The following is a 24029-nucleotide window of genomic DNA, read 5'->3' as shown; positions in this document are numbered from 1 at the left end:
CCTTTCCATTTAAATGCAGGCAAAGAAGCTGTTTTGTTTACTGATCGATAGCAGAATAACTTGGGTACCATATTTTTCGCTCTGTAAGATGCACCAGACCACAAGACGCACCTAGTTTTTGGAGGAGGAAAACAAGAAAAAATATATTCTGAATCTCAGAAGCCAGAACAGTAAGAGGGATCGCTGCACAGTGAAAGCAGCAATCCCTCTTGCTGTTCTGGCTTCTGGGATAGCTGCACAGCCTGCATTCACTCCATAAGACGCACACACATTTCCCCTTACTTTTTAGGAGGGAAAAAGTGAGTCTTATAAAGCAAAAATACGGTAACTGACTGATGAGTAGTGGTTTGAAAAACCTTAGCTGTACTGAGCAAATGGCTGGTGCTGGAGCTGGGCGGGGAGGAGGGGATACAGAGTCTACTATGACTAAAGTCAGCAAAGCAAAGGACAAGACAGAGTCTCAAGAGGTTGCAGATAAAGAAACCAACAACTGAACAGGCCTCAAAAAATGACCAGGAAAACATCCGAGTGGGAGAAGGAGTGCTGATGAGGCTAAACACACAGAGAAGTTCAGCAAAAGGCAGAAGAAGCAAGGAAATAACCAGCTTGAAAGGAGAACACCAGGAGTCTCAGGAAGAAATGACTGCTTCCGGTGATGCAAATTTTAAAAACTGAAGAAGCAGAGAGGAGCTTAGATGACAGCTTCCTGTTTTAAGTCATTGTTGTTGTTATTCAAGCCTGCAATGTTGCCTATTGACCACTGGGTGGTGCCAAACCAAAATCCCAATCTGGCCACAGACTTTACCTGGTCTCTAGAAAGAAGGAAGCTGGCTTGACAGACGGAAAGGGACATTGCTCTAGGAAGCTTCCCCATCTTGCCTCACCGTAAGTAAACAGAGAGATAGCACATGGTTTCCAATGTGGTCGCTGAGTTTAAACAGTTTATTTGTCCCTACTTTAAGCAAAACCAGAGTGTTGCCACTGGGAGAGAAGAGGTTTAAAGTAAATTATGCATGTGGTTACCATCTTCAATTATGTCACAGAAAAAGCTCCAATGAAAAAAATGCAAATTTGTGAATTTTGCACAAAGTAGGAAATATTCTAATTTGCTGGTCAATGATATTTCAAACAAAATCCTTACTTGAAGTGCTGCTCAGCTCTCTCTAGGTTTTCAGTAGAAATATGTGAAATGGCAGAGCTCGTAATTTGTTGACACTCCGTCAGTGTTAAGCCTTGGAAATTTGAGGACTTCCCCTGGAATCACATGAACTGGGCAGTTCCTTAGGCCTTGAGTTTCAAGTCTACCAGAAGGTCTTAGAGCCTCCTCTGAATAAAGCTTCTTTTATAAAGTTACTCCTTATTATTGGTGCCTTTCGTTGGACCCAGAAACATTACAATGGTTTCCAGTTGGGTTGCCACTGTCAAGTCCTCATCAGCTGTTAACTCTGGGGAGAAATCTCAACCCTGTTATAATCTCAGGCTCCCTTGCACCTTCCTCCAGCCCAGAGCTCAGGAGAAACCACCACATGAATTGGCCGCACCAAATTTTATTTGACTTTGGGCTCTCCTTGGGTGCCCTGCAATCCTTTCAATCTAGGGATGCACCCCAGGGTCAGAACGTTCCTAAACTCAAATGAACAAGGTACAGAATAGTTACTATTTACATTCTCCACACCATATGGAAGAAGCATAAGAGCGGGGTCCCCAAGCTAAGGCCTGCGGGCTGGATAAGGCCTGAGGGACTTGTTTATCCGGCTCGCGGTGACCCCCGCCGCCCGCTCTTACTATGCTGTGTGCTATGCTGTGTGGCTGCCCACTTCCGGGTCGGAGGAGCACCAGAAATAGCTTGTGTGCATGTATTATTTGCGCATGTGCAAGAGTTATTTCTGGTGCACATCCAGGTCAGAGGAGGCCCATGCACATGCTATTTCCGGTGCTCCTCCGACCCAGAAGTGCGCTGGAAATAGCGTGTGCGCACACGTATGGGCACGCACTCCCCCACCCTCCGGCCTGCCGCGCGATCGGCGCTGGACACACCGGCCCGAGGCGCAGTAAGTTTGCTGACCCCTGCATAAGGGGGTGGAGATTTAAGTCCATGAGACTCTCACCAGTTGCGGTTTATTCCCAGAGAATAATGTGTGGTCAGGACTCCCCCCCCCATTGCTCTAAGCCACTGGGCTGCTTTTAGAATGGTCTTTTAATTCCATGCTATATTTACTAAAGTCATCATCTTTCACATTTGTGTAAGAGATACTCCCTGCAGATCTTGGTCTAGAAAGGTCTGGCAGTGGGGGGGGGGGGAGCCAACGTCCCACCCTGGTGACTGGCAGCTCCACGTAAGGAGGATTGATTTGCACATTGAAAACTGTGGTATTGGACATCTAAAATATTTATTAGTTGGATGGGTACTTTTGTTTTGATTTCCAGAGAAGCAAAGCTGTCAAAAGTGACTTCTTCAAGGACTGAGCTCTTTTATTTTGGCAAATACATCTCAGCACATCTCTAATTGGACTACACTGAAGGCATAAACCGCCTGAGAAGGACAGAATGAGGTTGCAAGAACTGCTAATAAGGACCTGAATACAAAAGTAGTGCAGATTAAGACGCTTTAAAAAAAAAGCAATTTTGAAGAAATTGAAGTAAATGCAAAAACAGCACAGTATTATTATTTTTTAACACACACAACCCCACAGAGAGAGTGAGAATTAAAATTATTTACATCTGTGGTCACCAGCTCTGTGGTCAGGGGCACCATGCCCTTCATTGACACCCCTGTGGGGCCTTCAGGCTCTGAGTTTTCATAATGTTTAAAAAATAAGTCTTTAGGCCTCAAAGAAATAAAGTTATGAAGCATAATTTAGAGGTACCCTTCTTAGCAATTTGTGCGAAATGAGCCAGCCGAGCTGTTTCTTTCTGTCAGTATTGGCTAAAATGAGTGACGTCATAGCTGTGACTAATGAGTGACTTTTTTGGACACCAGGAAATAGGAATCCCTGGTGTCTTAAACAGCTGCTCTTTCCACCTTCTCTTTAGTGTACTTTTCCTGCTTCTGTTGTATTTCCCAGTCTTCAAAATCTCTCTAGTTTCCCCTTCCTTTTCTCCTAGCAAATAGAATGCATCTTTCCTGTGGTGAGTTCATCTGAGATCAGGTTGTCCCTAAAAGTTATTTTCTCCAAATACTGCTACAAAGTAAGTACAGGTGGGTGTTAAAGAATTCCTCTTCCCCAAAATGGACAAATGAAAAAATCTTTGGGAAAAGGTTTGGGCATGTCTCTGGCTATGCAGGGGCTAAAGACCAGGCGCCCATTAGTAATTCACTGTCTCATACCACAAAGAATATTCCAGAGTGCTTCAGCAGCCAGTGCCTCTTCCCAAGGAACTGTGGCAACTGGAGCTCTGCGAAGAGAACAGAAGCCTCCTACCAACTCTCAGCACTCTTAACAAACAACAGTTCCCACGATTATTTGGGGGTGCAGTGCAGGTGGGGACTTATAGTACTGTACAGTGGTCTGCATGTCTTCTCCTAAGTATATTTGTTTTAAATGGGACTAAATCCCTGGTAAGTGGGTGAAGCATGGCAACCTATGCTTTGGTTTAGGGTTGGCATTAGGGGAAAACAGGATTCTTTGACAGCTGTGTGGCAGGCAGAAATTCAACAGGTGAAGCATTTTATCATATGGAAATACAATGATGTGAATATTCACAGAATTCACCTGTTAGCTGCCTGTCAGCCATGTGGAGCATTTCACAGGCAGTTTCGTGAGAGGCTTTTAAAAAACATGTGTGTTGAAATAGTGGAAGAAGCGCAGGAATTGCCTGCCGCACATTTTTCTGCCTGTCAGCAGGCTTATGGAACTTTTTAAAAAGGTGGGGACAGGCAAAGAAACATGGAAATCCTCCAGTTAGTGCTGTGTTTGTTTTGCTGCCTGTTGGGACGTGGAGCAAGCAGCTGCTTGAAGGGGGCCTCGGCTGTATATTATGCAAGTTTTATTATGATATTTTTCTACCTATTTTCTTCATGCTGTTCATGATTTTACAAGTCCCTAAGTCATCTTGTTTTCTTAACAGTATCCTCATCTTAGGCAAGGTGCTTCAACTCTTATAAGAAACAGCTACAATATTTAGGTGTATTCAGTTTACTGGACATTTATGAACTACAATATATCACTTCCGCCAATAGAAACACATCCTGTTACTCCAGATACGTTTCTGGAAGCAGGATTTGATGATACAAAACTTTCCTTTCCTACCTATTATATCACAAATTATGTCATGGTAGGTTAGCAAATCAGAAAAGGAACAGGGCAACCCCCACTTACCCGCCTCCAGTGCCTCCATTTTTGCTGAAGTGAGTTCGTGGTTCACTCGAAGCCAGTTTGAGCAGCTCATTCCATTCCCGCTCCCACTCTTCTTCTGTGTAAACTAACCCTGACTAGGAGAGAGAGGAGAAGGCAGTTCAAGAAACAAGGAGACAACTGTAACTTATACATTGTGCCTTGGTTTGTATCTTTATTTCTTGAGTCAAGAGATCTCTGAACTCACGTTTGCACAAGTTCTCTGGAACCTGAGAGCACAATTGCTAAGACTCATTTGCAGTATCCCTTCCCCCCAAAATATACATTAATTCAGCTGCTTTTAATTACCAAAGTAAGCCACCCCACTTTGAATTAAGTTATCATAGAAACAATCTTATTTGGTTTCTCTTACAAATATTCTTCTGGAAGGAGGGCAGAATAAAAAAGGTTAAATTGTGTGTGCATGTGTGGAAGCTGCTATCCTATGCTCCACTACTGGGAGTAAGTCCTGCTACATGGAGTGATACTGATATCCTAGGAAACATGCATAGAATTGTGTTGTCAGTGTCTCGGACTTCCAATGGTTGTCAAACCAGACTTTGCTGTCCAAAAATGCCTATTTGCACCAAGTGTTTAACAAAATGTTCCTCCCAAAATGTTTGTTTAAACAGCACAATGACATCATACAAAATAATTTAGAACAGAACAGAGAGGGAACATTTCTGACACTGAAAGTTGAGTGGTATAAATTAAGTGTCTCCATGTTAAGTGAAAGATGCAAGGTAATAGGCTGTCCTGCAAATCATTTCCCCCCCTCCATGGATTAACAGGACTAACTGAAGATATCCAGTGGGTGGGGAAAGCACTCTGTCCATGCTCAAAGTCCTTCTTCTTCATCATTCTGTCACAAGCATCAGGCATGTGGCCTGGCACTAATAAGGGACTCTATGAGGAAGCCATAGTGAGTATGGCTTCAAAATTAAGATTGATAAATTCTTGATATTGTACGAACCTCTTTATTCTGCTGTGTCTGCTGCCACCTCCATCTTCTCTTCAAGGCTTCCCTTTCAGCACCACTTCGCATCATTGTGTAAAGTGCTTTCCGTAATACAAGGTCCCGGTCATGAAACCCCCACATTCCTAAATGCAAAAAAGTAGTGTGACAGGAGCAAGTATGAAAACATTCAGGTGTAATCATTTGCATGGTTCTCCTAACTGGAGTTTAATTCCCTTTGATTATGTTTAAGCATTTCAAATAATAGGTGCAAACATTAAATAAGTTAATACAGTGGTGCCTCGCAAGACGAAATTAATTCGTTCCGCAAGTTTTGTCGTCTTGCGATTTTTTTCGTCTTGCGAAGCACGGTGTCGGTAAAGTTTTGGAAAAGCTTCAAAAATCACCAAAGTCTTTAAAAACCTCAAAAAAGGCTACCACACCGCGTTCTATGAGTTGCTCCTCGATGTTAAGTCGCAACTGTATTAACGGTGTTAAGAAAAAGGAAACAAACTTGCAAGACATTTCCGTCTTGCAAAGCAAGCCCATAGGGAAAATCGTCTTGCGAAGCAGCTCAAAAAACAAAAAACCCTTTCGTCTAGCGAGTTTTTTGTCTTGTGAGGCATTCGTCTTGTGAGGTACCACTGTACAGGGCAATACTGAATTCAAAGCAAGTTTTAAGAAATGTTCTTTAGAAACAATGGAAGAGTTGAGCTGCCTGATGCACAACTTTGCCGGAAGGAAACAAATGTTCTTGATTTTAGCCTCAGAAATTTGGAGTACTATTGGTGGGCCTTGAATGACTAATGATCACTGGGGGCTCTTTTGACTGTTTTAGAAATAATGACCCAAAAACCTAAGGGCTGGCTGACTCGCACAAGAGAGGGATGAATATCCCCTGGAATCCAAGTTCATTATAAAAGAACTTGAATTTGCTATATTTGAATCCTAAAAATACTACCAGCCACAGGCTTGCAAGCTTAAAAATCAGCAAATTATTTGTGTTTAATTCACTGAAATTATTTTAATTCACATATAAATAATATTCTGATTGCTGCTTTACCAAAGAATGTCTTTCTTTAAGCCGGGGTCAATTTGTGTCTGGCATTGTTGTGTGTCCTGGCCCTTCACCATGGCTGCTTGGGTTAAAGTCTTGAATGCTTGTCTCAGGGGGAGCCGTGGGTACTCTCTGCAGGTCTCTTGCTCAGGGCTCCATGCCATGTGCCTTCCCCCTCCTTCCCTGTGCATGTTGTGTGCTCCAAAACAATGGATGGAGGGAGCATAAGGGGGACTGAGCTGCCTGTAAGGATGCCTCAGGCCTGGCGGTGGGGCAGTCTTTGAGGTCCTGTGGTGTCATCCTACATGTGGTGATGCAGGGGTATGTGCTGGGAGCAGCCGCTATGTTACCAGCATTTCTGGCAGTAGAAGTTTCCAGAGGCACTGGGGGCAGGGAGAGGACATGACAAACAACGTCTTCATTAAGAATGCAGTTGGTGTGACAAACATGTTTCTTCTGCAACTTGAAATCTACTTTCTTTTTTTATATTGATGTTTTTCCTTTTTTCTGTTGTTAATGATCATAGGGCTACATTTTACACTAATAGCAAAAAAGCAATGAGAGAAAACAGATATAAAGTCCATTTGAATTATAAGTTGAATATAAGGTGTCTACTGACAAGCAGAAACAGGTGCAGAAGAGGGTGACCAAGATGATAAAGGGTCTGGGAACCATGCCTTAGGAGCAGCCTGGAGAAGAAAAGACTGAGAAGTGATGTGACAGCCATCTTCAAATATTTGAAGGGCTGACACATGGAAGATGGAGCAAGCTTGTTTTCTTCTGCTCCAGAGGATAGGACCCAAACTAATGGATTCAAATTACAGCGGCACCTCGGTTTAATGACAGCCCTGTTTATGAACAATTTTGTTTACAAACTCCGCAAAACTGGAAATAGCGTCCTGGTGTCCACCTCGGTCTAAGAACGGAATCTGAATGGTGGAAGGTCACCGGTGGTGGGAGGCCTCATTAGGGAAAGCGCACCTCGGTTTAAGAACGGTTCTGGTTTAAGAACGGACAAGAAATGTGATTTCTACTAAACATTTGGAAGAACTTTCTGACTTTCGCACCTGTTTAAGGGTGGAACAGACTCCACTCTCCTTTGTTGGAGGTGTTTCAATGAGGGCTGGATGGTCATCTGTCAGGGATTCTTTAGCTTTGATTCTTGTATTGCAAGAGGATGGACTAGATGACCACTTTGAAACTCTTCCAACTTTGAAATTCTATGGTAAATATTTTAGAATATTCGGGCCTCTGCCTACAATTCTGTTCTTGAAACAATCTTATTAAAATAAATGGAATATTTGTCTACATCAGGTAAGTATTTTATGAATATCAAATGCTGGTCCCACAGGTTAAAAAATTAATTTGCTACTGTACCTTCATCAGTGCCAGCAAAGTGGTGTAGCATCTGTCATCCATAAAATTGTACTGACCAGCGACATATCCAATGTAACTCATGTGTGTGTGTGTGTGTGTGTGTGTGTGTGTGTATTGAAGAACACCTTTTTATTTCAACGTAGCCCAGTTCTATCTTGAAATTTAAAGAAAACTAATGTGTCCTTATCTCACTGATCCTTACAGCTGCTCTGTGAAACAGAAAACTGAAGCTGAGAGGTCCGGTGTTGCTTTCAGCAAGTCTATGGACAACCAGAGATGAGTACTCAGATCTCACAGAACCTAGTCCCAATAGTCACTTACTATATCACAGTATCATTTGCTAACATGGATAAGAGGAGACCCCCCAACATTGTGTTTGTACACCATGGGGTCCACATCTTGTTCAAGTGAGGTTCTTTCAATCCTTCTGAAGGAGAAAGATTGAATCTAAGCTTTGTAAGAGTTGTCCTATTCTTTCAGAATGCATTATTTACCAGAAGACCTACCTAGGGAAGCCGCATGCAAGAGGCAGTTGCCATCCCCTGTGGTTGCCAGTGGGAGAAGGCGTTTACAACTTGTACACACTGTGGACCACCAGTTAAGACGACCTGAAAAATGAAAATTAATTTAAAATGTAAGGACACTGCCAACATTAAGCGCTTTGGAGTCCTATTGATATTAAAAACAAATAGCTTAATCTTTTCAACTGAAATCAATGGTTGCGGTCGTAATAAACTGAAATTAGGCTAAAGCAGCCTATAACATGAAAATGTGTGGCTATTCCAGGAGAATTTCAGATCCTACTGAAAGTCTATTTTCCCTATATCCAAAAAAGCATATAAATTGTAGCTATATTAATAGGTTGGGTTATTAAAAACACTTGGTAATCGCCACATGTATTCAACAAGCAGCAGCTGGCACACACTTCACATGACGAACCATTCTTATGAAATCTAAATCAAGAGTGCACTTGGGAAGCATAATTTAAAGTGGGTTGGGCTGCCTTTGGGAGTGATAAAATTGGAAGTAACATATCCTCATTTTTAGCAACTCCTTTCTTGCAGGCATGGTGAAATAACAGACTATCACCTGCACCATGCAGAAGATTTTGACAATAATGTAGGTGTGGTAAGATAAATCAAGGGTGCTGCATAAAGGAGACGTATACAATCAATATAAAATCTATACATTTCTTGATATGAGTTTTATAGTGAATACGGTAATAGCTAAGAAAACAAATCTAAGGTGGGCTGCCTGTTACATTTCGGAGTCAATATAAAGCACAATTCTCTTGTGTTAAGAAATAGTTTTCCAAAGAGGTCATACCAGCAATGTCCATTCCTTCTTTAACTTAGCAAAAATGGTTTCAAAGTTGTAAATGGTGGCGCTTACATTATAGCAAATCTTCCCAATTTTAAAAGCATAAACATGACAACAGCTGGACATATAAAGTAATGGGGCCCTTTATATGTCCAGCTGTCCTTTGTCAACAACAAATTGTCACTGTTTTTTTGTGTTTAATATATGCTACAGTATATGGTAATTTACGGACCTAATAGGTATCTAAAGCCATTTGCACATAACAAAATGTGTATTTTATCAAAGTAATTGTTGAAATGAATGAAATACAATTGGAAATGTACTTCCAGCTTTTTTCCTTTAATTTTTTGGGGGGTCCCCAAGAGAGTGGGGCCCTAAGCTATAGCTTGTTTAGCTTATACGTAAATCCGGCACTGATGACAACAAATACTCAACGAAGCTCTTGCTCCTTGGAATCTTGGGGATGTCCAGTGTACAAGCTGATTATCTCTTGGCTCAGGCTGACTGGACAGAAACAGGAGTGGAGGCGGCTTACTACCCTTGAGGGTGAGTTTGGCCCTAGGGTTCAGAATAACACCTGAATTCAACAGGAAAAACGCTGACCTGGGTTTGGATTCAGGTTGAATCCTTTACAACCCCCACTTGCCCCAGATGACTCTTCAGAACAGTAGAGAGTGCACAATAACATTAAGAGTTGTGTCATTCATGCAAACTACATATCCCATTATGCCATGCAAAATACATAGGCAGAAACATCAAGAATCTCTGTGCAGGCTGTGGTTTACATGACACATTGTTTCATATTCATAATGGGAGTTAAAATACCATCAATTCTGTGAACTGGTAGAAGTGGATCTTCAGTAAGTTAGCACTTTACATATAAACCCTAAATTATGAAGGAGACCTCACAATCGTAGGCCATCTTCTAAGCAAAGACCAACATATACCATTGACATTATTCAAAGCTGACTGGAATCTATCCAGATAATAATAATGGGAATTGAGGAACTCATCAGCTGTGCAGGAATCCATCCTGTCTCCATCATCTTCATCTGTTGAAAGTTGCCCTAGCCTGGACTTTCAATAAACAGTCCCTATGTATTCAAGAATTGTTCCGGGGATGGAGAGTGCAGAGGTGTTTCAAATGCCTGCTGCTATGGCATGCTGAGACTTTGCTGAGACTGCAGAACAACATAGATATATATAGATTATATAAAAGCCTTTTAATCTATTATTCTGTCTAATTAAATTATTTAGATATTCTTCTACAGTGAGGTTGCAGGAGCATAAGAATTTTCTTACTCCAATAGTCACCACAGAAGCTCTAAAGCAGGCATTCCCAAAAGGTGGTATGTGGCCCAGCAGTGGTTCACAATCTTCATTCAGGTCGTCCACTGCATGTCCACATTATATATTCACATCGATTTTTACATTGTATTTCTATTGTTTTTAATTCCTTAAATTGCATTGTACTGCAGCTTGAATTCTATAGATTGCAAATTGCATTACCCTAAAATGCAATGTAAGAAACAAAAGAAGCAATAGAAATACAATTAAAAACCATACAGCATCAAGCACAGCCCACTGCAATGGCTACAACAGGCAGAAAAATCCTTAAGTGGTCTGTCGAGACCACTGGCAATTTTCAGTTGGTTGGGAGGGGTGCTTTGGGAACAAATAGGGTGTGAAGGCAATGGCCACCCACTGGAGTGGCCCATCCAGTACTCCAAGGTACGCTGTTCCACTGAAAATGAAGTTTCTATTCACAGTTATCATGGCTAACAACAACTGAACAATATATGTATCATTAGTCATTCTGAATTGAGGCAATTTGTGATGGCCCTGACTGAACTAGCCAACCTGCATGCTACTGCAGTTATTTCAGAGATTTCTTATTTCTGCTGTCACATAAAACACATTTGTTTAATCTTTTTTAAGCCATCTGAATTGTTGGGTTACAACACATACAATATTATTAAGAAATTCTATATGTAGCCACACAGCACTCAAAATCAGCTTACAAATAATTCCCAAGATGCCATGCAACCTAAATGCAGCATATACAGTTGGCACCCATCAACTGCCATCACACAGACTGTGGTTTGCAAGGCAGACTTTGTGTTGTGTTCCTGAGTGACATCTTAATATTCTGACAGGGGAGGGAAGGGGGAAATCAAGCAACACTGATCCTTTTCTGCCAATCCACAGAATGTTAAAGGTAAAGATACCCCTGACCGTTAGGTTCAGTCGCAGACCACTCTGGGGTTGCAACACTCATCTTGCTCTATAGGCTGAGGGAGCCGGCATTTGTCCGCAGACAGCTTCTGGGTCATGTGGCCAGCATGACTAAGCCGCTTCTGGAGAGCCAGAGCAGTGCACAGAAATGCCATTTACCTTCCCGCTGGAACTGCTTCAAACTGCTAGGTGGGCAGGAGCTGGGACCGAACAACAGGAGCTCACCCCATCACCGGGATTCAAACCGCCGACCTTCTGACCGGCAAGCCCTAGGCTCAGTGGTTTAGACCACAGCGCCACTCGCCACAGAACGTTAGGAATGTGCTAATCATTGTGTGAAGAAACACCTCCCCTTGTCTGTCCTAACTGTCAATCTGATTCTCTGGGCAACTTTTAAATTATGAGAGAGGGGGCAAGGAAGAGAAAGAAACTCTATCTCCCCACTGTCTTCATACATTCACATTCCTTTCTCACATTCCTTGTCTGTATTACTCTCTTGTCAAAAAATAAATAAAATCAATCTCTATACCCTTTACATGTAGCAAAGGTGATCTAGCCCCTTTACCATTTTAGTTGTCTTTGTTTTCTACTTTCACCAACTCTACAGTATTGCGTATGTATCTAAGATGTAAGCAATCAGCTCCAACAATAATATGGGCTTAAAAGAGTGGTACACCAACAAGACTCTCTTGTCTTAAGTATTTACTCACCAGCTTGTTCCAGAGCGGCCATGGTTGCTTGCTCAATCAAGTCCCGCTCAATGAAGCTTCTGAAGTCTTCACTGTAAACACTAAGGTCAGGGAGCTGGAATGTGTAGATGGGCATCTCCAAAGGGAAATGTTCATTGTTGCATTCACTGGCCACATGGGACCGCGCAAGGGAGACTATGGCTGAGCTGGCATGAGAAATTCCTCTAGACAGCCTCTTTTCTGTGCAGGAACAAAAGAAAGGGGGGGGTGTGGATGAGACAACCAAAGCAATTCTAAATGTTTTTACTCAGAAGTAAATGAGCTTGATGGGGCTTACTCCCTAGCAAGTGCCTTTAAGATTGTACTCCCAAAGTACTTTTACCCTAAGGGAGACAATGATCTCTTCTCTCATCTGTGCTACATTCTTGCTCTCAAGGCAAGATGAAATAGAACCCTGTGACCTTTGATTGTAGGTTTATTAAAAGGACTGTCTTATTAAAAGGACTATACAATGTATACTCTAACATGTAGGCATGTATACAATGCCTACAACCAAAATAAAACAGCATAAAATACAGCTAAAACTTCATAGTGACCAGTAAGATATCACAAAATACATCATCAACAGCTATAGGTTTGTGTGAAATGGAAAGAAACTGGAATATCAGTGAATGCCTTATTTCAATGTGTAGAGCATTCTACATTGCAGGTTTAAAGACCCATGCTCTTGGTGGCCACAATACAAATTTCAAAGGCTTGCAGCAGCACTAAGAAGACCTCCTCAGATTACATCGGCAACCAAGCAGGTCTGAACAGGCGAATGCAGTCTCTCCTGTAACCTAGTCCCAAGTTTATGATGAATCATCACTTTCTTTGTGTTCCCTGAGAGTATACTGCATATGTCACAGCTCCAGTCTGGAATAAATTGCAGTGGAAAATCAGTACACAAGTCCTGAAGTCCCCCACCTCCCAGTAAGCCAAAGTGGAAATCCTGAGAAGCTGCTCCCTTAACCCCGATCTCGAAATGTCACTCGTTAGTCAGGATCCTGTTTTTATATAAGACAGTGAAAGAAGTCTGCTTCTGCAAAATCTGGCTTCAGAGTTATCATGATTTTCTGGAAGAAATAGGTGCTAGCTGATCATGAAATATATTAAATAATTATTCAGTAATTCACTTTCAACTTTCCTAACAGATCAAATAAAATTCATCACAAAGTCACTCTCTGGCACCCCAGCACAACATCAAATAGACCAAAGCTGGCTTTAATCTACAAATAGTTGAGTAGAAGTAACAATCGTGCTCAAATTTGAAGGCAGGTTCTGTTTTTTTGCCTGGTGCTGTGGACTTGGATGACATCGGCACATACATGACTATCAGAAAATACTGTACATCACATCTTATCCACAGCAAGTGTTGTGTGACCTTTTCTAGTGAAAAGCTCTGAGCCTGCTCAACTGATTTTTATTCACAAGGATCTGAAAGCCCATGGCATAAACACCGTCTAGTGCCATTTTTTTTAGTGCAAAGTTGCCTGTCGGTCTAGGAATTCTCAGTTGCCTCTGACTCCATAGCTGCACCCCCTCCAGCTGTTGTCAGGCTCCATCTCCCAATATGAGCAGAGCCAGTAATATAGGATAACGGGAGCCAGAGTCCAACATCTGGAGAGTCAAAGGTCCCCCATCCCTGCTCTAAAGCTCCCATGTTCACTCAGACCTTGCCTGCTGTTTGGGAATCCTAGCAGTGTACAGTGGTACCTCGGGTTACAGACGCTTCAGGTTACATACGCTTCAGGTTACATACTCCGCTAACCCAGAAATAGTGCTTCAGGTTAAGAACTTTGCTTCAGGATGAGAACAGAAATCATGCTCCAGCGGCGCGGCAGCAGCGGGAGGCCCCATTAGCTAAAGTGGTGCTTCAGGTTAAGAACAGTTTCAGGTTAAGAATGGACCTCTGGAACGAATTAAGTACTTAACCCGAGGTACCACTGTATATTAAGGTAGTGAATTAACCCTTTGCTATGGTGGGCTTCTCACTGTGACACTCGGTTTCCACTTCTAAATTTTTTATCTTTACAAAAGCATGTGGATTCTTCACTTCAGCTTCTAAAGAATCCCTCTTTCTTTTCTTCCCCAATTAAATTTTTTTGGCTTTGAGTAGATTTTACACATACCAGCCGAGTTGAATTTCACTATTTTTTATAAAATACCCTGAACACCAACAGGTATTTAATAATATAACTATATAAATAATTATTACTAGTACTATTGTTAAAGACCACTACTGCTGCTTTTTTGTTGATAGAAAAAAGTCAGGATTCTACTTATATAAACCAATTAGGCTCATATAAATAAAAGTTGTTCCTATTAATACCCCAGTAAATGGCATCAGAAGCTAGTAAATGTCTTTTGTAATCGCTAGCTTACATAATAGTTTGTTCTGAGTTTTTATGCCCACCCTCTCTTTGGCAGAAATCTGAAACTCTTTGGTAATGGAGAAAAAGAGAGTCCTATCTTACAGCATGTGTCCAACAATATGAAAACCTAACATCCATAGTTTTGACAAACTTGTATGTTGCAATCGCTGAATCTATGAAGGTATTCAAGGGCAGGATAGTTTTGGAGTGGGCCTGCCTATTTTATTTTTTGGCATCTCAGTAGTGAACCTTTTACCTGTGTTAGGTAACAGAAAACCTACAACAGCAGCTAGCCAATCAAAGTCTGAGCTAGAAGCACTTTACCTTGAGCAATGTCATCCTGTCTTTGAAGTGATGGTCGTTCACTCTTGTTCACCTGTTGGGAAGGATCCGTTTCCTGCTGCGGCTTAGGATACTTCCCTTCGTTGAACGCTTGTGGCAGATTAGCTGTATGAACCTGCCTAAGCTGCTCATAGTCACTCAGGGCGGCAGTCAAATCCCAATTTTTGCCTAAGAATGAGACATCATAAAAGCATTGTTAACAACTTCAACATGCATGGAAGAGTGACTGGTGTTTGCAAGTATCAAAGCAGTGGCAACTGTTCTGTATTAATTAATCTGGAGTAAAAAGGTGCCATGTTCTGCCTGCACACCAAAGACAGTGTCTGCTTGTGGAGCTTCATCTTTTATCATCCTACTGAAAACCTCTCTTTTGAATTGGAGTAACAAGTGAATATGAAAGCCCTGCCTTTAAAGATGTCATCTCCAGAAAATCTAAATTTAGTGAGACCAGAATTAACATAGCTGTTACCAGTGCTGTTTTTCTTGGAAAAGAGGGGTTGGAACTCACAATGAACACCTCCCTTGTTCTCTTATAATGGCAATGGAGACCACCTAAGAGGTGCAGGAACTGAGCTTTGGTGACACCAGTAACAAGTTATTTAAAGAAAGAAGAGTATGAGAGAAATCCAAGGACTTTATCTCTCCTAAATGTTTTAAAATGATACATTTGGGAAGGAGCGGTAGGGGAGAGAGAGAAGGAAAGCTGACGAATTATAGCATCTCTACCATTACCAGCTTTGTGGTTCTGGATCTGGCTGCATCTTCTCAGGCTTTGGAGAATTCTTGTCAGAAGTCTAAGCTTTTTATAAGACTTCTCTAAAAAATACTTAGAAGACTCAGCGCATTCCAAATTATGATGAGCATGTTTTGCACACCATTAAGCATATTTCAGCTTTTCGGGTAGCTATGATTTTTCAAGTTATTTCTGGTTACTTCTGTAGCCATGAAAATAATGTTATGCTTTAATAATAATAGTGTTTTAATATGTCAAAGAGCAAAGTGCCATGCTTATGTTGTACACCCATGGTTTTCAAACATTTTACCTTCCGAGAACCCCTTCCCCATCATCTTGTCAAGATCACTCCCTGGTGTCTTATAAGAGGATTCTAGGGCAATTTCTAAGGTGAAAACATAATTTGCAACAGCCCCAGATGAGTATGATGGGCCTTGCTATTGCTCTGGTTAAGCTGATAATGTGGCCAGCATGACCAGCAAACCAGAGCAGCGCATGGAAATGACGTCTACCTTCCCACCAGAGCGGAACCTATTTATCTACTTGCACTGCGTGCTTTCAAACTGCTAGGTTGGCAGGAGATGGGACCCATCATGGGGATTCGCGGTTGGCGCTGTGGTCTAATTGTTGGCCAGACTTGGTTGCAAATAAGCACAAAGAAGATAACTGAAGCTGCAGCAGGGGATGTGTTTAAAAAAGATGGTGGTTATTAATACATGCAATAAGGAAAGAGCAACCAAAACTTCATTAAATTCTCTTTATTGTTGCAGATCATTTCTTGAAAAACAAATAAATGCTATCTTAATATCTGCCCTGACAAACTGGTTCGAAGAACAACAATGGACTTTCATGGAAACTAATTTGGAGGGCACTTCAAACAACATTCCAGCAGACAACAGGATGCTCCTTTTATTAAGGTGGAGTTTGCTATTTTGCAGAGGCTGTGCAGTTCTCAGTATTGTACAAGACTGCCTCACTTCAATGTGATCAGTACTAAATATGGTTTCACTGGCTGTATATTTTGTACATATAATTTTTAACACTACGTGGCAGGGTTGTTAACTTGAACAATCACCCATGAGTATTGTGGCAGTTTCTGATGAGCCATGATCATTAACGCCTTGCACATTCATGTTCTTTTGTGCTGCAAAATAATCTAATTTTGGATTTCTGTGACATAGCTAAAAACAAGCATAGCAGCTAAAAACAAGCATAGACATAAATTCCCTGAAGGAAACTGTTTATATCTGATCGCAAAGGTGGGGGAAACCCTCTTTGTCTCCATGGCAGCATTTTAGAAGGTGAAAAACTCACCATCACACTTTTCCTCCTGGAATAAGGAAGAAGAATTCTCAGACTAACTATAATGAAGGAGGGGGACCTTATAAACCTTTTTATTCCCAGCAATCAGAACTCTCTGTGTGGCAGTTGGGGGTTATGACTTAACCACTCCCATATTTGTGATTCTGTTATCATGGAGGTAGGAGACAGAAAACATTTGACGTTTTTCATGCTCATTTTTATACATCTATTAGTGTGTTACCCCACTTTCTACCACATTTCCTGTTGAAACATTCAAGAGTTTGTTTTTGCTGTGTATCAGCAGTCACATAGAAATATCAGAAGCCAACCACAGGTAGGAGTGCCTTTAAGGCTGCACACCGCTAAAGCAAGTTTATATCTCTGCAAAGCATTTCTAGAGTACAGATTGTTAGGGAATGGCACTACAAAACTGCTTAACAGAAAATGTGTGACTTTTCAAAAGGTTATTTAAAAATCATCAATTCTTTTAATAATGAGAATGGAACTTTTCAAGAATGCAAGGAAAAAAATATTCTTTAAAGCGAGCGCTGAGCAGAGCCCGTATGCATCCCAGGCTCTGCTCAGCGCTCCCTTTCACGAGCCGCATGGAGCGTGTGTGTGGCGCTTGCAGGCTTTTCCCCGAGGCGGGAGAAGGGCAGACGCTCCGCACGGCTCTTTAAAGGGAGTGCGGCTCTTGGGGGCTTTTCTGGAAGATGGGGGAAGGGACAGAAGGGCTAAGCCAGAAGCTAGAACAGCAAGAGGCAGCACTCCCTCTCGCTGTTCTAGCTTCTGGTTTAGCCGCGCAGCCTGCATTCGCTCCATAAGATGCACACACATTTCCCCATACTTTTTGGGAGGGAAAAGGTGCGTCTTATAGAGCGAAAAATACGGTAGGTTTAAAAATACACTGGAGCCTAAGCCAACTACCTTGAGAGACTTTTTTGTTGTAGGGAAAAATGGCATTTATATAATTATTTAACATGTAACAATAACAACACTTTATTTTTTATCATAGCAAAAGCTTTGTTATTCCTAAGGAAAGAACTCAAGTAGCATTGTTATTTAGTTGAACAGGACGCTGATGCAAGGAGTTGCATGGGATAAGCTACCTCTGCCAAAAAAGCAGTCAGCGTAAAGGACATATGAGTAATCCTTGGCTCTCAAACCATACAATGATTATTCGTTTTCATCAAAGCATAATGCCTCTCATTTTCCTCTATTGAATTAGGGCATCATTTACACCAGAAGGATGAAAGCACTTAACCATCTTCCAATGCACAGTCAGAAATCACCAGACTCCCTCAAGGGGGGCTCTTGAGAAGACCATCTTCAAAAACAGGCTGACAATGAGACAATCCTTAACACTAGTTTAGATGCTGACATCTATTTTAAATGGCAATGTTTAAAAAGCTGGCTGACGTCAGGCAATCAGGTTGTTTGCCCCCCTCAGTCACTATTATTTAAATGTTACTTTCATTTCATTCTAGAATTATCTTAACGCGAGGTATTAATAGCCACTCCAGATTTTTATTTTTAAAGAAACACCTCAGGGAAAGCACATACACTACGGACTGCATAGGACTTTTCTTGGCACCAGCAAGAGAATATTCTATGTGTAAGACTTGTAAGAATGAAATGCGACGCTGACGGGCCTTGTAATAATAAGTCTCCTCTGCATTTATTATGAAAAGAGAAACCATCTTTCTTTTATTATTTCAATCTGGCTCTGTTTGGTTAGAATTTAACATTATTTGATATTGTAAAACCTGTTCAGTTATGGCAGAAGTCAGTCCTACTATTCAGTATGTATTAGCTCAGGATTTATTTATTTTTAATGGCACATTTATTCCCAAATTACTTTGCAGGGTGTTTAAATGGAATGAACATGCAGTTTCAAATACAACATATGTTATTGTTGACAGTCAAAAGGAATAAGAGGGGAAAAATAGAAGTATAACGTTCTGTACCACCTATTCCAGCTCAATTTTTTTTTATGACTCAGAAACTTTTGCCTAAAATGTTAACTGGCTTAATTTAAAAAATAAATACAGAGATGAGAACAGTAAATGCAGAACATATTTGTGTATAACATGGCCTGAGCTCTGGGTTTTATAATGAACATTTTCATCTTAAAAAGCAAAAAATAAAAGTAGAAATGTTTTGCATCTTATAATTTTGAAGCACACTTTTACATACATGTTTTGATTAATCACTTAATATATTTAGATTCATTTCAATACTTTAAATTTATTTTGATCCCAAATTAGACAAATACAATGGAAATTCTATTCCCAAAGTCTTCAGATGGCAGGTTACAAAAATAATCAGGAGGGCTGCATTTTCAATTTATCTTGACCAGAAAAAGAACATGAAATATGGAAATGTTGGAAAGGTGACACACTTTTTAGTTCTCATTGATATTGACTGGCAGAAAGCCAGTGTTGTGTTGACAATAAGGGATAAGAAAAGAGCATTAGTTAATGGCTTGTAAATGAAGATACAATTCACAAACTATGGTTGTGAACAATCAAACAGATGAACCACTTCTGTAGGTTGAGGGAGGTAGAAATTTTGATATATATGGCAAACTACAGGTTTCCTGACAATTCAAAAAGGAACATTTCACATTAAGATGTTAGAAATGTGTACATTCTGATTATTAGCAAATATTTCATTCCTCAAATTTCTTTAAAATGTTCAAATTCTAGCCAAGTTTTAACATTCATTTCTTAAGAAGGAGAAGATTTCTGTATCACCTGAATAGCTAGCAGAATAATGTTGGGCATGATTTACCATACTTTTCTGTGTATAACACGCCTCCGTGTATAAGACACCCTCTATTTTTGTGGACTCAACATTAAGAAAATGGGGGAGATTGCCCCCATGAATAAGACTACCCCCCTTTTTAACATTATATTTTAGTTTTTAAAAACCCCTAGTTTTATACACGGAAAAGTTTGGTAATATGCACCATTGCCTGTAGGTGGAAAACTGGGCCTGTGCCTATCAAGTGTGTGCTCATTGGGGGTACACAAAGATGGATTACCTAGGTATTAACTAATGCTGAGTCAGTTCACCAGACTGTGGTCATTCAGGCTCCCTTGTGGCAAACTGAACCTACCTCAATTAAGCAATATATTAAGCTGGAGGTGGGTGATAATTATTCCAAGTAGCAGGTGGCGATATAGTTCTGATACAGATGGCTTAGCGCAAAAAAGAACAAATGTATCATTCGCTGATTTAGACAAATGTGCTCTTTTTGCCATTTAAAATTAATGTTTTATTTTTTAAAAAAAATGCTGCAATATCACAGTGATTTCTTCACTAAGTTTGTTAGGATGTGACTTTCCTCACAAAACCCAAGAAATTATAAAGTGCTAATACCACACTAACTCTGCCACGGGTATATGAGTTACAAATGCTGGGAAGAGGATTTGTAAACTCTTAAATCAGGGGAAAATAAAATGCAGGCAAATACCAAGAGTGCTGATTGCAGGCAATTCTCCATTTGTGCATAATCTACTTACTTGCGACAATGCACACTTGGAGCGCCAGGAACTTGGAAGTGGAACCCAGAAGTGGGGAGCACCCGGGAGAGCCCTCCTGGCTTGTGAGACCTTCCCCAGAGCTGGAAGAGGATGTCCTCTTTGGGATCTGGGGAGGGTTTCCATGCCAGCTGGAGGCGCAGCGGGACATTGTTTGGCTGCTCAGTTGACGCACGGGGAAGCGGCTGCTGCTGCTGTGCTATGTGGGGAGGCTGAGCAGCCTCCACAAAGCCCTCTGTGTCAGGGACTGGCTGGATGATGAGGAGTGGTGGGAGGAACCAGCTGGAGGAAAGCCCAAGGGAAAGCCCAGAGGAGAAAGGCTCAGAGCTCAAGGATTGGTGGTGGGACACCGAGGAAAGGTCAGAGGGAGAAGAGTGGGAGGAGTTGTTAGATACTGAGGGAGCAACAGGATTTAGTGAGCAGGGAGAGCCTGTGACAAGGAGCAGTTCTGAATCAGAGGCTGAAGCAAAGGAGATGGGGTAAGAGGCTGCAGAAGAATACAGGGAGCCTGCCTCTCCTACTGTGACAAGCTCCTCTCCTCCCTTGTCTCCAAGGTCACACAGAGTGATGTGTAGAGGGGAGCAGAGATTAGAGATGCGCAGGCACAGTTCAAGACTGCTTCGGAAACATCCAGCAGAGGAAGAGCCTTAGAGGGGGTTGAAAGCAAGGACCATCAGTCCTAGCAATTGCTCTATAGGGGCAAGAGTTACTGGGAAGTGTTGCAGAGTTGTATGCCATTTATTTGAATAAAGAGTTAACTTCTCTGACAAAGTCTGCTCCTTGCTTGCTGACTTGCGTCTGACTCCAGCCCTGACACGCTGCATCCTCTATTGCCTCTAAGGAAGGTCTCCTGGCAAGCCACTAGGATTCTCCAGGGTGCTCCCCACTTACGTGCATTTCACTGATGTACATGGAGGCCCAGAACGTAACCCCCGCGTAAGTGGGGAGTATTCTGTACATAACTCTAACAGTAAGTAAAGGTAAAGGTACCCTGCCCGTACGGGCCAGTCGTGACCGACTCTAGGGTTGTGCGCTCATCTCACTCTAGAGGCTGGGAGCCGGCTCCGTCCGAGGACACTTCCGGGTCACGTGGCCAGCGTGGCGAAGCTGCTCTGGCGAACCTGCACCAGCGCAGCACACAGAAACGCCGTTTACCTTCCCGCTATAAAGCGGTCCCTATTTATCTACTTGCACTTAAGGGTGCTTTCGAACTGCTAGGTGGGCAGGAGCTGGGACCGAACGACGGGAGCTCACCCTGCCGTGGGGATTCGAACCGCCGACCATACGATCGGCAAGTCCTGGGCACTGAGGTTTTACCCACAGCGCCATCCGTGTCCCACTAACTCTAACAGTAGTAATATACAAAACAAATAAGACAGACACATTGGTATGCCAAGGATAGTTACTTCTAGGTTATGTCTGTTCTGGGAGGTTGAAATGTTCCCCCCACTGGGAATTTAATTTAGGACACAAATCTGACATCAGAAATTGCAATATTCAGTTTACATTTCCTTTCATTTTTATTTCAACCTCCCATCACATTCTGTAGGTGTCCATAAAGTGGCCTCCCACTGAGTTCAATGGGGCTTACTCTCAGGCAAGAAGGTACAGGACTGAAGCCTGAATGATTAAACTTGAAGTCATTAAAGGGCCACATTCAATTCCTAAAACACAGCAAAGTTCAGATGAAGTTTTCAAAATTATCAATTTTAATCACATTTGCTAAAATAATCTGGTTTTATACTGAAATAATTATCTACCAGAGTCTGTGATAAAAGCAATAGTTACATTAAACATGTGCACCACAAATATTCCAGAAGGGTAGCCAAAATAGTCCACTGTACTAACACAACAGAGAGTACTGGGCCTCTTTAATGGGTGAGAGGCCACTTTGCCACAAACAGGAACTGGTTGCCTAAATTGCCATGGACAGTTTCTGTAGCAGTCTATACTTTTTCAGAAGTGGGCTGTCAATATTGAGTCCAATCTAAGATGTTCTCTGTGGGGATCCAGTGTTGTCTACACACTACCACCACTTCTCACCAAACGAGGACAGAGCTTACTTTAAAGTTCTTCTGTGCAAGTCCCAACACGGTGAACGGGAACAGCCATTCAGCCCTTGCAGAGCAGCAAAATGCTAAAACTTGTACATAATTTTTTTAAATCAGGGAACCTATTCATATTCCATAGCACTCCACATTGTTCTCAAAAAAAGTGAAAAAACAAACCAAGAAACTTCCTGAGATCTCTGAGATAACAGAATGAAAACCAAAAAGTTATCCTTCATAAAAGTCCAACTTCCATCTTGGCCTGATGAAGGAAAGTCCTACAACATGGGATCAGGAGTGTATAAAATAAGAATCTTTCCACAGAATGGAGAGAAGGAAACCTATTGATTTGTTTTTGTCTGCTACAATCGATTTTAGTCTCTATACTGCGCTTGTAAGTTGCAATGGGTCACTTTTGTAAGGAAAGCTAACATTTATGAATTATTATTTATTAAAGTCACTAATAAATGATGGCGATGATGAAGAATCATTTCCTGAGATCCATTAGTCTTGAGCTTACCTTCTAGCAAGTCTCTTGCCAAACCCGGTTCTGCCCCTGTGGACCGAACAAAGTCTGACAGGACCGCATCCATATCAAGAGTCATGGGATCATGTAGAAGTACTGCTGGATGTGCAGCAGTGGCAGGATTTGGCAACAGGCTACAAGACATCCATCTAGAAAGAGAAAAATAAAGTCATTATATAGAAAAGGTTATTGAAAGGTGCCACGTCAACTTTCTAACTTTGGAATGCTGACAATCATTATACATTTTCAAGCATTCTTGCTGCAGTCGCTGTCATTGTTCCATTTCTAGCCAATGTTATCATACCCAAACCCATCATGCACACATTCTCACATCTTCCACCCCACAAGATTGTTATTGATTGGTTAAAATAAACTGCAAAAATAAATTCTGCTCTGAAATACACACTCTATTTACAGGTCTCAGTTAAAGGCAGCAGGGCAGAGAAAGATTGCTCTAGCATAGGCATATATCAATTCAGAAAGAGTTCCACAGTTATAGTTCCATATACAACCTTAGATAATTCTTGTAGGGATTACTGAAATATTAAAACAGGCAAAACTACTACTACTACAAGTCTTGCCCATAGGCTCACAATCTTATCATTTCATTTATCAGTCCATGCCTGGATGTTTTGCTTGCATTGGATTCCACGTTTCCTTCCACCTCGGCTGAAGTGTGATGACCACTATCATTTTTCTCTTCCAATGCAGAGCTACTAATTCTTTCATCGCAAGGCCTTTCTGTCTCTCTAGAGTTTTCCTCAGAAGCAACTGGTGATGTCTGTTTTGTCAGAGAGGGAAGATTCACCAGACTTCTGTACAGCCATGTTAGGGAATCTCTTCTGAGTATAACAATGATAGCAATCATCAGGAGAATGGTGAATACTATTCCCAGGGCAATTCCCAGATTGCTGCTTCTCATATTAAAAGTGTGAGGTGGCTTTGTAATTGAGATGACAAGCTGGAGAGCCCAATGCTGTATACAATGATATTTATCTCATGGTAGCAGTCCTTGTTTCATTGTTGCACTCCCCTTGTTGCATCACAATCAAGTTTAGGAGCAATATGATGATATGTCATGTCAGTACATGAAAGATACTATGCTTTGCTTCTCCACCAAGGCATGGCCCAACCACCCAGTGAAACCAACTA

At 41.5% G+C, this 24029-nt stretch overlaps 1 protein-coding gene and 1 long non-coding RNA gene across 4 annotated transcripts in view; one reads left to right on the top strand and one right to left on the bottom strand.

Annotated features, from left to right (window-relative positions):
• LOC310693704 overlaps positions 1–24029 on the top strand; it is a 354955-nt gene that overhangs the window by 38237 nt on the left and 292689 nt on the right. The gene's annotated exons all lie outside the window — the stretch shown is intronic.
• OTUD7A (OTU deubiquitinase 7A) overlaps positions 1–24029 on the bottom strand; it is a 117348-nt gene that overhangs the window by 25484 nt on the left and 67835 nt on the right. For 2 of the 3 annotated variants that reach the window (XM_083475671.1, XM_083475670.1), the window contains 6 exons: positions 22872–23026; positions 14706–14891; positions 11989–12207; positions 8230–8331; positions 5308–5435; positions 4320–4432 (listed from right to left, as the gene is read on the bottom strand). In XM_083475671.1, coding sequence (XP_083331797.1) covers positions 4320–4432; positions 5308–5435; positions 8230–8331; positions 11989–12207; positions 14706–14891; positions 22872–23022 — 899 coding nt within the window. In that variant the 5' untranslated portion in view covers positions 23023–23026. Of the gene's footprint in view, positions 1–4319; positions 4433–5307; positions 5436–8229; positions 8332–11988; positions 12208–14705; positions 14892–22871; positions 23027–23500; positions 23761–24029 lie in introns of those variants that run through there. The other variant, XM_083475672.1, reaches the window with a different exon arrangement.

Source organism: Podarcis liolepis (genome assembly GCF_965112155.1).
Source record: "Podarcis liolepis genome assembly, chromosome: 14".
NCBI lineage: Eukaryota > Metazoa > Chordata > Lepidosauria > Squamata > Lacertidae > Podarcis > Podarcis liolepis.
Note: the sequence above shows the minus strand (reverse complement) of the source record. Positions and strands in the feature narration are given on the sequence as shown.